This window comes from Thunnus albacares, chromosome 10, assembly GCF_914725855.1.
Source record: "Thunnus albacares chromosome 10, fThuAlb1.1, whole genome shotgun sequence".
Classification (NCBI taxonomy): domain Eukaryota; kingdom Metazoa; phylum Chordata; class Actinopteri; order Scombriformes; family Scombridae; genus Thunnus; species Thunnus albacares.
In genome coordinates, this window is record NC_058115.1 from 12,415,363 (window position 1) to 12,433,758 (window position 18,396).

At 39.9% G+C, this 18,396-nt stretch overlaps 3 protein-coding genes across 3 annotated transcripts; 1 reads left to right on the forward strand and 2 right to left on the reverse strand.

Annotated features, from left to right (window-relative positions):
- Positions 1-3,092: 3,092 nt before the first annotated feature.
- atoh1b (atonal bHLH transcription factor 1b) lies at positions 3,093-3,899 on the forward strand. Its single transcript, XM_044363647.1, has one exon. It carries the CDS (start codon positions 3,160-3,162, stop codon positions 3,892-3,894), a length of 735 nt encoding a protein of 244 aa, XP_044219582.1. The 5' UTR covers positions 3,093-3,159; the 3' UTR covers positions 3,895-3,899.
- Positions 3,900-4,975: 1,076 nt separating this feature from the next.
- Positions 4,976-10,623, reverse strand: dok3 (docking protein 3). The gene is made up of 5 exons (XM_044364560.1): positions 10,297-10,623; positions 7,789-8,091; positions 7,410-7,500; positions 6,106-6,293; positions 4,976-5,950 (listed from the first exon to the last, which is right to left on the reverse strand). The coding sequence occupies exons 1-5, from the start codon at positions 10,351-10,353 to the stop codon at positions 4,976-4,978; spliced, it is 1,614 nt and encodes a 537-aa protein (XP_044220495.1). The 5' UTR covers positions 10,354-10,623.
- Positions 10,624-10,697: 74 nt separating this feature from the next.
- On the reverse strand, positions 10,698-17,240 carry LOC122990320 (probable ATP-dependent RNA helicase DDX41). The gene is made up of 17 exons (XM_044363644.1): positions 17,055-17,240; positions 15,529-15,624; positions 15,282-15,432; positions 15,092-15,166; positions 14,935-14,995; positions 14,695-14,831; positions 14,509-14,581; positions 14,240-14,393; positions 13,876-14,012; positions 13,454-13,616; positions 12,519-12,650; positions 12,342-12,413; positions 12,155-12,251; positions 11,720-11,869; positions 11,541-11,612; positions 11,270-11,380; positions 10,698-11,093 (listed from the first exon to the last, which is right to left on the reverse strand). Exons 1-17 carry the CDS (start codon positions 17,079-17,081, stop codon positions 10,957-10,959), a joined length of 1,845 nt encoding a protein of 614 aa, XP_044219579.1. The 5' UTR covers positions 17,082-17,240; the 3' UTR covers positions 10,698-10,956.
- Positions 17,241-18,396: the final 1,156 nt, after the last annotated feature.

The window sequence follows — 18,396 nt, forward strand, 5'->3', positions numbered from 1 at the left end:
ATTGGCAATAAAGCAGTTGCTGAGGCATTTAGTACTAGTTTATAGTGTTGTATTATGTTATGACTGAAGTCTCTTCAATCCATCACTGAAACACAAAAACGGCTACTGCTCTGCACCCATCTTCTATAGTATTTATATTCTGTTGCATTAAAAGACATGTAGTCCAGGAGCCTGTTCCAAGTTAAACCCAGAAATCTGGGATTTACTCTCTAATATTCTAGATTTTTTAATATTTTTTTAATCTTTATTTAATCAGGCAGTCTCATTGAGATTAAGATCTCTTTTCCAGGAGAGACCTGAGAGCAAAAAACATTCATAAGACAAGAACACAATCAGCAGACAGAAACAACACAACATTAAACAAAGAATTAAGAAAAACAGTTACAAGAATCATAAAAAACATCAGATAATGAAGCTTTAAAATCCCCAGATAACTTACTAAACCGACTGCTTGGAACAAGGCCCAGACAAATACTCTGCTGGTTACACAAACATCTGAGGGATGGGAAGTCTTTCTTCCTGTGCAGGCTTAAGCAAGACCTAATGAGGCTACCAAGAAATTAGCTGGTAATAGAGGAGGTAGCTTAGAAGGGAACTTAAATATGAGAAATAATAAATAAAACAGTTGGTTTCTAGCTCCTGGCATGTTTACGTGTGTATTTATTTTTTGTTTGCTTGTTTTTATAGGCTATTTGCAGTTTCTGCATAAAGAAAATTACACTGAGCAGATTATCACATTTTCACAAAGCCAAGTTCACCACTGTTAACACTTATCTTGGAGGGGAAAAATCTAAACGCTTAAACCAGCATGCTCCCAGATGCTGAGTTGTTACTTCTCAGTAGATCACTTGTCTGCTGTATCTTTTATCACTTAACCACTGTGATGGAATGTAACTCAGTACATTTACTCAAGTACTGTACTATAGCAAGTATCATTTTATGGTATTTGATAGTATTTAATCTATTTCCAACAGAAATATTGTCTGTTTTTGCTCCTCTATAGTTATCTTGCAGATTCAGATTTAAACTTACAAAATGAATGACAAGCTTGCAAAATATAATGTTACACATCAAACTGCTACGTCTTCTAGAAAGTAATGAAAGTCAGCTCCACCTTCAACAACAGCACCATTAAATGCTGCTTACACATTAATGCATCAGTATTAACCATCCAATAATAGAACATATTATAATAAATACTTCTGCACTTTTACTTAAGATTTTGAATGCAGACTTTTACTACTAGTAGAGGAATATTTATTTTCACATTGTAATATTGCCACTTTTATTTAAGTTAAGCATATAAATACTTCTTCCACCACTACAGCAAAAATTATAGCAATAAAAAAGTCTCAAAAGTCTAACTAGCAGGAGGGGGGGATTTCAGTTTTTGCAGACAGTATATGGCCCCCAACCAGGCTTGGACCAGCACTGAAAGTTTCCCCATAGCTCGCCAGTTGACAGTCCTGTTGTCTCCCCCATTCCTCCCTCTCTGCCTGCCTAGTGGGACACCAGTCTCTCTCTTGCAGGAGGTCACTTTAGAAGTTGACCTTAGAAATGTTCTTCACACCTCCTCGGCCTCCGCCACCACTCCCCGCTCACGCCCCGCACCAGATGGGAAGTGTAGACGCATTTTTAAAGCCTGCACGCAGGGTTACAGGCTGTTGCGCTGGCAGTGGGGCTGAAGGAATGAAATATTCATGGAGCCCCCCCCCCAAAAAAAATGAATGGACACCCCGGGACGGAGAGCGTGCCGATTTATTCAACTAAGACCAGGCCTCATTAAACTGCTGGCGGCGAGGCAGGTCACGGTGATTTTCTTCACCAGTGCTCGAGCACGACTGTCACACCAAACACAGAGACAGAGAGGTGCTGAATGCTAAATTTGTTGAAGTCACCATCATCACAACATCTCACATCTCCCACGAGACAAGTCTGCGGTGATGCTGAAGCGGTTCCTCTCGTGTAATTGATGACCTGATGAGTGATTAGCTCCTGTGTCAGAGCAGAGTTGTCGCTGTGCGCAGCATATGGGAGACGTGGGTGACACTGGTTCTGACAGAGGTGCGTAGCCTGCGCGAGGTGCCAAGGGACACCAGCTGATAGGCACAGGGGCCACGTGACTGACTGAAATTTGTAGCCTAATTAAATCTCCCTTGATTTGGTCTCACTTAGGGAACCAATAATAGGCCTAATACTAATAACAATAACAATAATATACAATAGTGATGGAACTTTTTGGATTAGGCTAATCTTTTTGTTGTTTTTTATGATTCATAAATTGCCTCCAGACAACGTATCAGTTATCATGACTTTGCTATAGACAGGTGTGTCTCAAGCCTTGTCTCCCACCTGTTCTTTTTATTATTCTTCTGCAAATAATCCGCAGAAAGATTGTCCACCTTTTACTGTTTGTTTGCGAACAAACTTCAGCGCTGCCAGATCCTTCAAGGGCCAGACCCAATTAAGAAGTCAGTTATTTTGCTCATGAGAGAGATGTCCAAATGTATTTTCCATGGACTGGGCAGCAGCAGCGGTGGATGAGGATGACACTATATCTGAACTTTAATTACTATGTTGACCTTAAAAAACTGCTCTTAAAATAATAGATTTTGAATAATATAAATAAATACATTTAGGGTGAAACGTCAAAAATCTATTTAAATCCAAGCTCAGCAGTGGTTTAATCTACAAATGAGCAGTTTTGGCATGAGCACTTGTTTCTTTATTTTAGGGGAAACTTTAAGGATTAAGTCCATAGAAATGTAACCCTGCTGTCCTGAACAGGTTCATCTAAAAGCTTTTCAAACATACAAGCCACGCTCTTCAATGATTAATACTCTCGGCTACCCTCTGTGTGAAGATAATAACAAGGTCGTGATTGAGTTACAATGCACAATAGGAGAGAAAAAGTCGAGCTTTGTCTAATTGTTCTTTGACAGGGTCAGAGAGGTTGTGCGATTGGCTGCTGCCTCCTGAGGCTGCGGGGCTGTCAGAGCTGTTGCAGGGTTGGGAGTGACACCAAGGTGACTCAAGGGGGGGGGGGGGGGGGGTTGTATAAATTGCTGGTGCGGTGCAAAGCACTCCAGAGACGAGGGCATCAGCCAGAGTCTTCTGAGTGACCTTTCCCTGCCGTGCACTACCACAGCCCTTACAGTGATGACCGCAAAAGCAGAGCTCTCAAGCTGGTCAGAGTACTCAGAGGATTTCACTCTGCTGCAGCGGCGCAACTTGGCCCACATCAACTCCAAAAGTTGGATTTCCTCTAATCCGCTCCGTGCGTTCTCCAGGAAGGACGCGCACGCCTCTGTAGACCCGGGCCTCTCACTGGAGCAACTTGTGCCAACGAGTAAACTGCCTGACTGCGTTTCCCCCGTAGGCATCATGGAGACAGACTGTGACAGGGCAGCAGAGGGAAACAAGACGGGCCACTTTGGCCCCCAGAGATACAGGCGCGTCGCAGCCAACGCCAGAGAGAGGAGGAGGATGCACGGCCTGAACAAAGCGTTTGACGAGCTGAGGAGCGTCATCCCTTCACTGGAAAACGAGAAGAAGCTGTCCAAATATGACACCCTCCAAATGGCGCAGATATACATCACGGAGTTGTCTGAGCTCCTGTCCGGCGTGGTCCACCCGGAGTGCAGGAGCCCCCGTCCAAGCGAGACGTCCAGGAGGAGTCTGATCCACTCCCTCATTCCGACAGGCACCACGCAGCCCCCGAACCCACTGACCGGAGAACAGCGGGAACCCACCGCCTCTGTAGGCCACCTTATCATACTTGGACCTAAATCTGACCTGGGGACAGTAAATAAAACCACAACCTCTTCTCACAGCAGTGATGGAGAATCTTCTCATCTCAGTGACTTGGAGGAAAGTCAGAGTGGAAGACAGTAACAGAGAACAATTAGACACCACTAACTGTCAGTTTCTGTTATAGGAAGTGTCAGGTGAACCAAATATTACAGCTTGTAGAAAAGTTGCTCATATATGAGATAGTCATACACTATATTCTTCCGTCATAGCTTACAGTAGATGTTGCTCTGCCAAATGAAAAAACACTCCAGGTAAAACTTAAACACACCCACTAAGATCTTGAATTCATTCTCTCTCAAGGCCAAGTTGAACTCTTACAGCCTGTTTTTGCACTTTATATGAACTGAACCATCACTAAAGACATTTTCAGTGTCATTGGTGACATTTTGTCTAAATTAAAAACAATTATTTTGGTATTTATGTATATGGGGTATTTTATGAGGATGTTTTTTTGCTACAATAAAGATATATTTGAGACATAAATCTGTGTGTTTTAAATTGTGTGTATTTCACATTTCAGTCAGCAATACATTGCAGTTCAATTTCAATAATTCAACAAACAGATTCAAGTGTCCCATAGAACACAAAGACATAACAAGACTTGGGCTCTTGGAATTTCGACCATATAAACTGTTGATTTATATGAGATAAACTGTCTTTATGTTAAGAAAGCTAAGATATGGAAGCAAAAAACATAAACTAGAGGAGGTGAATCCAAAAGATGTTGTGTAACTGACTCTTATAAAGAAACATAATTTTCCCAAAGCTGTTGCCATAAAATGTTCTTCACCTGGATCTCCTTTATGAAGCAGTCCATCAGTCAGTTGTCCATTCAGCTTATCTGATGTCAACTTCACACTAAAGATACCGTATCAATCTATATCTTTTTTCTAACATTACAGCAGTAAAGAACCACATTAAATGAATCCTCTTTTTGCAACAACAATCCACACAATAAAATGTATTTAAGGTGCATCTTTCATACAACATAGATCACTGTAAGAATGTATAAGAACCAAACTCTGATGCCTTTCAATGTGTTCCCAGTGAAAGGGATTTTTAAAGAAATCAAAAGGGAAAGAAGAAGCTGAAGCTAATTATGCTTTATGACTATCTATCATGCTTAAAATTGCTCCTTCCAGTCTGTCTGTTAACTAATAGCCTACAGAGAATATGGGGGGCTGCCCCCTCCAGAAGGGAGAGGAGGCTGGAACTTCGCCAGGTCCTTAGAAATGATTTCTGCCAGCCTGTGTTTAAAACTGCCAGGGGCCTCTGTTGGGTTAACACGCGTAGAGGAGCTGGTGGCCTCCTCCATCTCATCCATGTCATCTACTGGCTGAGCCTGTGCATTGTACCCTGGCTGGATGTAGTTACTCACAGGGGGCTGGAGCTGGTATCGGGGCTTGGGTAGAGCGTAAATAGCGGGTTGGGGCAGGTTACAGGGAGGAGGCGGGGGCACAGGCGGGGGCACAGGTGGGAGCAAAGGTGGGGGCACAGGCGGGGGAAGAGGTGGGGGAAGAGGCGGGGGCACAGGCGGGAGCACAGGCGGAGGGAGGGGTGATGAGTAAGGCTGCAGCTGGGAATCTGAGGGGTACTCAACTAATTTCAAGTCTGAATAGATGCACTCTGAATCCTCTCTTACAGGCATGAACTGATATTTTTTAATCAAAGGTGGCGTGGATCTCGCCACGTTATAATAAATGCTGTCATCCATGTCACTATCCACGTTAAAAGCCTCCACGGAATGATACTGTTCTTCCTCATCCTCATCCTCGCTTTCTTCTTGCACAGCTTCCTTACTGTTAGTGAGATGAGGACGAAAAAGAGATGATTGCTTTACATTAAATTGAGAGGGGTCAATAGTTGAATAGTGGCTGTCAGAATCATCATCTGAGTCTGCCTCTGCAGGACTGGAATCAGAAGGACCAGCGGCTTGGCTGATCGTGCTCGGTAAGTTGGGAAGAGACATGCGACATGTTGATCTTCCATCGACACTGAGTGATTGGGCAGCGGGCTGCTTCTCAACAGAGCACTGCCTGGATATAGTCGCGAAGATCTGGGGACCGTTCAAGGACAGGAAGATGAACCTTCCTTCTCCTGAGTCACAGCGACGGCCTGCTTCAATGCTGAATCCCCCCTGCAATCACATCCATTGATACACATCTTGAAGGAACTGTTTGACATTTTAGGAAATATAATAAATAATAAATAAATATGGTGATGCATTTTGAATCGATTTTTGTAGTCTCTCTGATTTTTTTGTTGGGGGGGGGGGGTTTATCATTACTTTACCTCAACTTGTCCAAATTTGCGTAAGAGCCTATATGGCCAGTTGTAGATGGTCTGACCAGTTTTGACGGCGAGCAGTAACACAGCCTCATTGTCTGTGGAGATCAGATAGTCTCCGGCCAACTTGCACCTCCTTGACGCCTCTGTGCTCTGGACAGTCACTTTGTAGCAGTTTGGATGAGGGGTCTGATCTAAACATGAGAAGACATAAAAATATTTACCACTTAAACATCACAACACACTGAGGCCAGCGCAGCATTAGTGCACATACATTTTCCGCAGTCTGAGCAGTAATATATCAGCATCGGAAATAAATGTACACGGAGGCAGACTTAAAATTGCTTGCGTTCTGCTAATCTCCCCGTGTGACTGGGCTGCCTGGATTTTAAGAGTGAAGTGTAATCCATTAGGAAATAAAAAGAAATAAATTTGTATAAGCCAGAGCCTGCTGACGCTAATACATTCTGGTGTTCATGTTTGAATAAATTAGTGGCTGTATCCACTGTTCACAATCAGGGTTTCTGCTGATGACATGAATTTAGGATGCTATAACATTTAAACTAAACATTTCTCTGGTCTTTTTCCATTAATATAGCATATTCACAATTTACTCTTACTGCCTTATTAAAGGCTTCTTACAACTTGGGTCTTATTTTTCTAGTTTTGGCCATTATTTCTACTGACAGCATTGTACTTACCAAGTTCATTACTGAGATATGGGAATATTGCTACAATATTGCTTAAGCCTAATTATCTAAACCGCTTTTTAGAGGTAAAACCCAAAGTGAGTGCACCTGTAATGTTGGTAATAATCCCTTATTGTGCAGGAAAGCTGTGGCACACAACTATGGCATGTGTTGAAACAGAAAGTCAGTCTGTTTACAGTGGTGAACATGTTCAACAAACAGTTTTTCTGATAACTGAACTGCTCAACGTTGTTTCGTCTTCTGAATAAATTTGTCTAACCTGAGGGTTTCTGGCATCTGCTCATGTTTTCTTGCCCTGTCTGACCTCTTTTTGGCAAAATGTTACAGTTTCTCAGATGTCAACCATTAACTTGGTGTGTATAATGTTATCATTAACTAAAGTAAAGATGAGAAGACTATGGCAATAAGACTCAAGTTCTAAAAAAGTGGATAATCCTTTCATTTAATGACCTGTTAGGAAGGATGATAGCAGTTTATTCTGTGTCCTGATGACAATCATCGTACCACAGACACTCAATAGACACACAAATACTGATATCAATGTTGTTTTTGACTGCTTGTTGACTAATCAGCTGTCATCTGCATCCTAACGAGTGTTACCGGCTTTCCAAGATGAGTAAAGATCATTGTCCTCCATGGTCAAGTCATTTCCTCTCTCGAAACCCCCTTTGTCTGACTCTCCAGGATCCTTCTGTAAACACAGCAGCATGGTAAACATTACATGGAGTGTACACCACCCTCTTATCACAGTTTTATGACTTCAAAGAGGCAAGATGCAAGAAAGAGCATAGCTTGTGCAAGCACAAGAATTAGAGAAGTGAAGTGACAGAAGTTACAGATACTGTATTAACTTCCTCAATGTGCTATCTATCTCTGATTGTGGGTACAGCTTATCTCCACCTTTCCCAAATTATAATACTACTTCTGGTATCAAGGGAAAATGGGAAAGTAGTACTGATCCTAAAAAAGAGATGTGTACCTGGAAGGCTAGAAGACAGAGGGCGCTCAGCCAATCCTCGCTTGCCATTGAGGCGAGGGTGTATTTGGACTGTGTGGTGTTCAAGTAGAAGGCCGTGCACCCGCGGGGGCAAGACTCCTTTGGAGCAGGGCTGACACTGAGGCAGTCACTTAGACGCACCACCTTTCTCTCGGGTGTTTTCAGCCGGCTGGTCTTCCTCTGTTCAGTAATAGCCATGTTATCAACCACAGTATAGAACTCCAGCCGGCCAACACCTGAGGGGCTGGGTTTAAAAAGCACCATCCATATTTTGCGCCACGTTCTCTGTTGTAGATGACAGAAGGGGAAATGGAACAAGTGAAATTCTGTACATAAGTGTTTTATCTGATATGGTTTTGTGTGGTTTAGATCTTGCGTAAGAGACAAAGACTTCTTTGGTTCCCATGACTTTTGTTCAGAAAGACTTGTTACGGTGTGCAAAAGTTCAGGTATTCTTTTTTTGTCTGTGTATGCAGCCATGGGTTAAATCAGCATTTATCTGTTTCAGTGTTTACATGTATGACTACATTTCTGCTGCGTATAATCTGCACCCTGTTGACAACTTTGTTTACTGCATTTCAGAGATCAGTTAAGTCAAATAAGTACATAACATAGAATGTGATTATCATTGAGAAGGCCAAAAGAGAACCTCATTTCATATCTTTGTTTAAACACAACACCTCTGGCTAAACATCTGTGAACAAATGTTCATTTTGAAGTTCACATTCACTTAAAGAACAGTGCCATAACCATTTTATTTCATTTTCCTAAATATATATATGCCCACATCATATAGTTGCATGTTACATATCAACACACAGAAACACAGAAGATAAACAATGACAAAAAAGTTACTTTTTTTTTCAAGTTAAATTTTTTTTTTTTTTTTTTAAGTAAAGAACATTGCAAAGTGCCATTTCTGATACCCTTGAACAACACAACCTTCTTTAGTTTGCAAGTGTCTTTACTTTATCACACTGATCACAGATCAGATATTTCCATGTGTTTGAAAAAGCTGTGGTCTGGATCCTGACACATAAAGTTGACATATAGCACATATCATGATGCTACATTTGGTTTACACGCGCATAGACTCACTGACCACAGCTTCCCTGTAATTGTAAAGATGTGCTCTTGTCTTACAATGAGTAACACTGTCTAACTTGCTTTTACCTTCTATATCTTTGACTGTATGTTTGCAGATCTACAGTTTTTATTGTCATTGATTTCTTATTTCATTAGTTTTTAAATGTCTTCTGTTTTTCTTCTTTTTTCTGTTTATTTCACATCTTTTGTGAATCACATTGTATATACATGTATCTGTATGAAATATGCTACACACAAAGTTTATGTTGTCATCATTTGACATAGTCTTAATATAAATATTGAGTAAATATAGTCCATGCCGTCATAATGCTAATGCTTTAAAATTTGCTTTTGTAAAAGAGTATTACAGAGAAGACTATTTATGGCTCAAATGTTTTCTACAAGGCCAAAAAATGATTCTAAGTGCATCTAATTTTAAAGTTAGTGAAACCACAAACTGAGCCATTTTGATCCAAAGTCACACCTTCAGCTTTCACATTAATTGAAACCAGGTATGTCAACATCTTTTTATATCAGAATAGCATCTTGAGCTGTTACGTTTTACAGTTTCACATGTCACTCAACTTGGCAAAGGTAAAACTGAATTAATACATATCAAACCAGCCTTACCAGTTATGATTGAAAGGTACTTAAAAATAGGACTAGTCAAAAAAAAAAAGTGCTATCTTAATATAAAATAGTATAGACAGAATAAATGTTGGTGTACATTAACTTAAACCTACAATTTCACCACTGTTTCAATGTATGCTTGCAATGAGATTAAATTTAAATGATCTATATCTAAATCCTGATTTGGTTTAATAACTTCTGATTTAAATTTGAGTGGAAGAGGATTCATATTCAAGCACATCAATGACCCTAGAGGAAGTGTTGATCCAGGCCAGTTTAAGGGGAGACAGGGAAGGGTTGATGTTGAAACCACAAAGCCACTTTGCAAACACAATCAATATACCGCATGACACTCAGACTGTGAGGGAGAGTTAACTCACAAATATTGACAAATGCAGACTTTCACAAAATACTAAAACCCTTTTTTTGACTACCAGCATTTTAAAAGAAGTACTATTGTTTGAGAAGTCTATCAAACATTTGTTTTTTGCAAAAGGCTCATTAAAGATTTTGGTGGTGCACTCTTGAAGCCCACTGTGTTGTATAGTGGGGTAAAACTGGACATTCTAATAGCAAATTTGTCTTGACTTTGGATACATTATATTGCATGTTCAGACTTTGAGCATTTGTATTGCAAACTGAGCCTTGACTCTCAACTATGCACATCACACTATTGAAACATGTGAACCACACATTTACCGCCAATCTGCTGTTCAGTTGCCACACTGACAAAAATAACACAAACCACAATATGCACATTTCTATTAAACTTACTTTTCCAAACTTGACCCCCTGAAGGTACAGCATGCCCTCCTTGAAGATGACATCCATGCTTGTAAGCTTCGTCTGTAAATCACTCTCTCTACTACAGCAGCTGTTGTTGTTCTGTGGTCAAACTTTCGGTAGCCTAGATGATATAGTGAGGTTTTCTACACCACTTGAATAACTGTTTCCACTACGTCATCAGCATGTTCATTCTGTTCATCGAACATGGGCAAAAGTCAAGATATCTCTGATCTCTGCAACTTCACTGTTGCAAAAGAAAAGGACACAGCTTGTGTGTTGCTTGACTCAAACTTCCCTTTGCATTATTCTGACAGTTTTAGCAACTTCCTCACTGTAAAAAAAATGTACCACACCTTTGTCTTTTTCCAGATCAACATAAAAGATCAACAACAGATATAGTGGTTTTTATTTACAATCAGAGTAGAAAAAAATATCTTACAAAGGCTACACATCCTGAACAAGTATAAGAAAAATTGGGTTGGGGATAAAAAAAGCAACTGATCATTTCTTCTGACAGATCTGCAAACTATGGTGATGATAAAAATACACTTCCGCACTTCAATGACATGACATAACTATACAGTTTCTTCAGAATTGTTTCTCTGTTCTGTTTAGCATTGGAGCATCTTCCCTTTAATGAGGAACTCTTTAAAAGTCCATTGAGCTATGAGCAAGATAGTCCTTCCGTCCAATGTTGGTGACCTGCTTGGTCTGCATGGCCTCCAACTTAGGACAGTCTGTGATACGATGACCGAGACCACCGCAAAATGTACAGCCCCTCTCCCCTGTGAAAACACAAGAATTAAGTATGTTAGACAGACAAATAGTGAATGTAAGATGAGATGATCAGATTAGTTGAGGAACAGTAAAAAGGAAACAGTTATAATGCAGCAGGCCATATATGAGAAGTATGTAGGCCTAGAGAAAGAGATGTGAGCTAGATTTGGTGTGAAAAACTCACCTCCGATATCCAGCATGGTTTCATCTCCTGTCTGGAGAACCTGGAGGACTGGAGGAACCTTCTGCTTGGCTTCAATAAGCAGGGCTTTCAGATCCATCAATACTGACTCATCTGTAAGGGAAAATGTAACACCCACTGTTACCATATTGTCATTTAACACTGAATTAAACTAACTAAATCCACTACAAATAATTCTAAAAAATCAATACTTCTGCACATTTAAGAATTTCATTGTCATGATTTTGATTTTCATGCATGTACTGTTCCTTACCACAGCCTTTATTGATGAACGTTGTGGCGATACCAGTCTTACCCGATCGTCCAGTTCTTCCAATTCTATGGACTGTAACAAGACAATTTCAACAAACAAGCTTGTGCAATTAAAGGAGAACTGAAACTTAGGTAATGTGCTGATTTTAAAGAGGCCAGACCATAAACATGTCCTCTCACCATAGTTTTCTATCTCCTCAGGCATGTCATAATTCACTACATGCTGGATTGCTGGGAAATCCAGACCCTTGGAGGCGACGTCTGTGGCAACCAAGACATCTTTCTTTCCTTCTTTGAATGCCTCTATGGCTTTTGTTCTCTCCTCCTGATCTGTAAAGAATCAACACATACGATATTAACATTTTACAAAACAATGACAAACACCATATATGATGGATATATATCAACCTACAGTACTTTCTTTGTACTTTCTATCAGAACTGTGAAGCAGAAATTGAAACAAATTTGAAAAAAGGACGACATCTAGTGGTAATGATGAGCAACTACACAAAAGTTGTCCGGACATAAGTGCTGTGAAGTGCACTTGAGTTGGACATTGCTGATGTGTACTGACTTTTCTGCATTTAAATGTCAAGAATAGAAAGGTCTGCATACCCTTTCCTCCATGGATGGCCACAGCCTCCACCCCTTTTAGCAGCAGATACTCATGGATGGCATCTACATCAGCCTTCTTCTCAGCAAATATCAACACCTGTGAATATGGACATGCAATAATTTTTAACTCTTGTAACATGTTTGATGTATGTATTTTACATATACGTCAACATGTGGTAGTACTGACAGGAGGTGTTGTTTTCTGGAGACACTCTAGCAGGTACACCATCTTGGCCTCCTCTTTGACGTATTCCACTTCCTGCTCACACACAAAAAAACAACTGAGTCAAGTTCAGACAGTTTCAACCATGCAATGACCATGAATCAGACAGCACAAACTTGTTTCAGTGAAGGATAAACATACCTGGATGACGTCCAAACTGGCAGCACCTGCCCTGCCCACGTTAATCGTGATGGGTTTGACCAGAGCACTCTTAGCAAAGTTCTGGATCTTCTTGGGCATAGTGGCACTGAAAAGCAGGGTTTGTCTTTGTCCCTTAGATAAAGAAATGACACATTATAGGACTATTCTCATCTGGTAGCTGCACAAAGTCAAGCTATATCTACCATGCTCAGTTTTACTGCAAACTTTTACCAGAAAAAAAATCCAGTGTTGGAATGGGGAGTATTTAATGGACCAGTGTGTAAGATTTAGGGGGATCTATTGGCAGAAATGGAATATAATATTCATATATATTCAATATAATCACCTGAAACTAAGAATTGTTGTGTTTTCGTTACCTTGGAATGAACCCTTTATAGCTACATAGGGAGCAGGTCCCTTTCCATGGAGTCTGCCATGTTGCACCACCATGTTTCTATATTAGCCCAGAACAGACAAACACTGGCTCTATAGAGGGCCTTTCAAGTTTTTCGCAAGTTTTGTGGCCACCATAGGTTCCAAAGGGAACGGTGAGGGTGAGAGGTATTCAGCTGGTTGCAATCTGCGACCTCAGTTTGGCACCTAGATGTCACGAAATCACACTGGTCCTTTACATGTTGACACGATTAAAATCAAAATCTTAAAAATACCCTGGATTGTGTGAACAACTATTCGAACTCTGTGTAGTTGATATAAAATGGCCTAATGTTTGCCCCTAATGTATTCAGAGGCTGAGTTCTGCAGATAAATTTAGGAAGATTTGAAAACATTTCAAGAAATGCGACCGTAATTATTCAGTGTGAAAATCAGAAAAAAGAACATAAATGTCTAAGTGCATATTTATATTGTCAAAATGTCACTGTTGATTAATGTGCACTTCCCGCTATGAATAAGCAAATTAACAAGGAAGGCCTCACCTTGAAATAGGAGAAAATGGTTCTGATGTCCTCCTCAAAACCCATGTCAATCATCCTATCAGCCTCGTCCAGGGCCAAGTAGCGACAGATGTCCAGACTCACCATCTTCTTCTGCAACAAGTCCATCAGACGGCCAGGGGTGGCGACCATCATGTGGACACCACTATAACCAGGAAGACACACAGATTCGGATGGAAAATGAACCCAAAACATTTATTACCGCTTTGATTCAAACTGAGTATTTTTAGCATCAAACTGTAGTGATCTGTTGTTTGTTTCTGTCCACTAACACAATGTGACCCTTTTTTTTAAATTAAGTATAAGTGTGAGTCCTTGTATGTTGTCAAAAACACAGCATTCGCTTAATATGCAAGATAACCCTGCTAAAAGCTTTTTCCACACAAACCTTCTCTCTTACTTACTGTTTTACTACCTCCATCTGCTCCTTGACAGACATCCCTCCGATGCAGAGGGCAGAGCGCAGCTGAGGAGCTCCTTCCTCCTCCAGAAGTTTGCAGTAATATTCTATGATGCCGTGCGTCTGTCTTGCCAACTCACGCTGGGGGTGAAAGGAGGGGTAATAAAATCAGATATGCATAGGAAGTGATGAGTTTAGCAAAAAAGAAAGACAATTCTCACAGCTACTGTCATCATGTCTAAAGAGCAAAGAATGAGAAAAAAATCTTTTTTTGTGCCTCTAATTGCCCCACTGTTTTAAAATTGAGGGATTTATAGTATGTGTAAACTTAATTGAGCTGTGATTTCGATGAAATAGGTTTGTCTTACTGAAGGACAGATGATGAGTCCATATGGTCCCTCTTTCTTAAAGAAAGGAAGCCTCTTCTCCTGCTCCAGGGAAAACATGATGATGGGCAGAGTGAAGACCAAAGTCTTTCCAGAGCCAGTGAAGGCGATGCCAATCATGTCCCGACCTGACAGACTACAGAAAAACAGCCTCAATACATTTACATGTATTTAACATACAGTACATACTACTTATTATTATTATTCTATTCATTATTATTACACTGTATAGTTCCATATACTGTACTTACACTGTAGGGATTCCTTGAATTTGAATTGGAGTTGGGTGTACAATGCCCTTCTTTTTCAGACCTTTCAGAATTGCTGCAAACACAATAACAGACGAGTTGTTCATCACCAATCGTGGCATCACCTAAGACTTCACACAGACGGACAAAATGTGTTTCTCATGTGTGGGAAAGGGAGTGTGGTGTAACCTGGTGGAAACTTCATCTCCCTGAAGCTTTTGATTGGAGGAGGGATGCCGTCTCCATCAACCAGGATATGAAACTTCTTCCTGACGCGCTCATTTCTGGTGTCGGGCATGTTCAGGATGTAGCGTGGTGCCTTCCAGCTATAAAGAACATTCAGGTTATAGAGAGGTAAACACAATTTACAAGTAATATTACTTTATCTTAAAATATCATGACTACAGAATTCAGTGATTAGGATCTCACCTAGTTTTGATTGGATCATCGTATATGATACCTTTGGCCATTTCCTTCACAGACATCAAAGCTGAAAGACAAAAAGCAAAATTCCCCATTTTTAGTTTTGCACTTTTAAAATCTGTAAACATTTCTTCAAAGGAACTTGAAAGCCTTATCATTTTACCTCTGCCCTCTTTAACACTCTCCAGAATCTTCTCTTCCTCTTTCAGCTGCTTCTCCTTGGCTGACTCCTTACGGGCTGTAGATTAAAAAAAAGACATCAAATAAGTGAGATACAGTCATGTTAAGTGGAGTGAAAAGAATAAAACAGACGGTTATTATATTCCAGAGTGTGTCTTCTTTGAACTGGATACCTTCTGCTTTTTCCTTGAGGTGCTGATGCTGGTCAAGGAGACTGATATTGGAGCGTGGACCAAGACCCTCATCTTCATCCCTCTGCTCCTCCCCACTGTCCTTCTGCTCCTCGTCCACTGCCTTTCCACGCAGACGCAACATCTTCTGAAGCTGTGAGTTTAACATATTCAAAAACACATTCAGTTTGTTTATATAACAATTGTGTCTGATGGACGGACATGCAACAGCCCATACCCAAAAACTTACCATTTGTTGTTTCCTTATCTTGACAGGAACGTAAGGAACATAGTCATCATCCTCTGATCCCTCGGGGCCAGACCCTTCATCCTCCCCATGGGATCTCTGTACAAAAATAATACATCTATTAGTGGTAAGGCCTCTTGAGAGAGAAAGTTTCCTGATACAATGTAGCATGAAGCAGCATGTATGAAACAGATTCTGATACAGTGGTTTCCTTCAGGAGTCTATGTACAGATCATGTGTACAAATGACACTAGAAATGACCAGCAGTGGTGTTTATTAAATGTGTCTGATCTGTTTATGCTAGAGACATATCCTGACCTGTGCCACATGGATTAACATCATATTGATCTGTTTTATATACTTCTGCAAGAGGCATTCAAAACTATGAACTGTGCAGGTGGAGTCACTTTGAACTACTTAATATACAGTTAGCTAGTTTAGTCCAGTGGTTCCCAACCTTGGGGTTGGGCCCCTCCAAAGGGTCACCAGATAATCTGAAGGGTCGTGAGACAATTAACAGGGGAGGAAAGAAGAAAAAACAAAGTTCTGATAAACAAATCTGTTTTCAGTTTTTGGACTTTTTCTCCAAATCTTTGATTTTTGAAATGTTGGATCATTTGAACATTTATTGAAATGAAACCGTGTCAGAAGTTTAGAGAGAAAAATCAGTTTTTGGTGGAGCTGTTAACAACTCATAGACATCTGAAATGTGACCCCGACTACACACTGCTTTTTGTCAAAATCCAGAAAGATTGCAAATCACTGGTTTCATCTTTAACAATGTGTTGTATTCTAAGAGCTTGTTATCCATTGAGTCAGATCTTCATCTGAAAAGTAATTAAAGCTGTCAAATAAATGTAGTGGAACAAAAAGTATAATATTTCCCTCTGAAATGTGGTGGAGTGGAAATATAAAGTAGCAGAAGTACCTCAAAAGTGTACCCAAGTACAGTACTTGAGTAAATGTACTAAGTTACTTTCCACCACTGACAGCAGGTAACCGCTGAATACCTGTTTTCAGAAGCTAACAATTGTGATGTGATGATTCATGTTAGTCTATTTAAATCCACACAATGACCTTAAATAACGGGTCTGATGATTAATTGACCACACATCTAAAAGTTATTTAAGTAACTCTTATACATCCAATTTGAGAATTACCAGATATTAATGTGCTGAAAAACTGAAGCACTCTTGGTGTAGTGATACAAATGCAAAGTTCTGAGCTGATTTATAACTTTTTAAACGTCACTGTTACGTATTGACCAGAGATGTTGTTACGGGGGACATAGCCAGAATTAGCTACGCAAAAACCGTTTACATATTTGTATGAAGTCCAGTTAAAGTGTCATATTGTCAAAGACCTTTAGATTATTAATCGACACATCACAAGGTTTTAAAGTGCGGAAGGGATTAGCTACTGTATATAATACAAGTTAAAGGCACAACAGTGCTACTATCGTTAGCTTAGCGTTAGCTAGCCTGGTGTAGCCTTTTCACAATGAGACGACGGCATACACTTAGACTTACCTTTCTGGGTCGATTTTCGGTCTCCATTTTATTACCGAATACAGTAACGTCGCCTCTGTATTTAAGCCACGCAGTTACTTATCAAATAATCAAGCCACAATTCAATAAATGTATCAAATCCACATGTTTACACTCCGCAGGAAGCTTTGGTACAGTACGGAACACTGTAAGGGCCAAACTTGATCGACGCGAAGCGGCAGCGTCCACACATTTCACAGCGCCTCCACAGTCAGTCCGTTATAGAGACAGAGCCACTAATAGCATATCATGGACCAAACCAAAAAGATCAATATAGAAAGCAAACACCACACTTTATTTTTTGTCAAAACTGTATTGTTTTAATCTTTCTGGACGAAAGATTTTTCACAGTATCAAAAGTGAATTTTTAAAAAAGAAACAAGCCAACATACACTTGGCTATTATTGGTATAGTATAAATCTACATTCGAAACATTAAGATAATCTTCTCTAACTGAATATAACCTGGAGAGCATCAGAGATGTTATATGAAAACAAAATGTCAGCACAGATTCAGGAAAGAAATCATCCATCTCAATGAAAGCCATCAGCTATAACATGGTTACTGGTGTAAACCCCAAGGCCTGTGTCCCAAAGCAATCAACTCTTGAGTGATACTTCTCATTAAAAGATTATCAAGATGTGGACTTCAGATAGGCTAGCTGAGGTGGAGGGTGCCACCAAGGTCACAGTACATGAAAGGAAAAAAAAAAAAAAAAAAAAAAAAAAAAAAAAAAAAGAGTAGTATGGTTGAAAATATATCTCACACACACAACCCCCAGAAACGCATGACAAAGGCTCAAAAGGGCCCAAAATAATCACTCAATATGTACAAGCATTTAAATTAACTCTGTCAAACAATATGTGATGGTTCCAACGTTAAAATGAACATTGCACACTGGTGTACCTGTCACTGCTGGAATATAGGGGTTAAAATAACAGTTTAAGAGTGTAGTAAAGGACTTTCTTCAGCTGGACAACAGATGGCAGAGTGTTGACAAGGCTTCGGATTATAGACCTATATTGGATAACACTATAAAAAAGAGAATTGGTCAAGATTAACACCAAGGGATGATTGACATTGAAGCAACAGACACATTGAAGTTTGCCCAATACAGGATTGGAGGACAGTATTGAGTTTTCAGTTCTATTTGTATGACTTGTTTGTACGGGTACTTCATTAGACTTACATTTTTTTTTTTAGGTGCATCTTGTGAGCAAAGTGTTTTACACAGAAAATGGATATTTTTCCACACGTTATACTAGAGTTGTTGGTGTACATTCATGTAATGTTTTTTAACATAATTTCATACAAAAAAGATAAC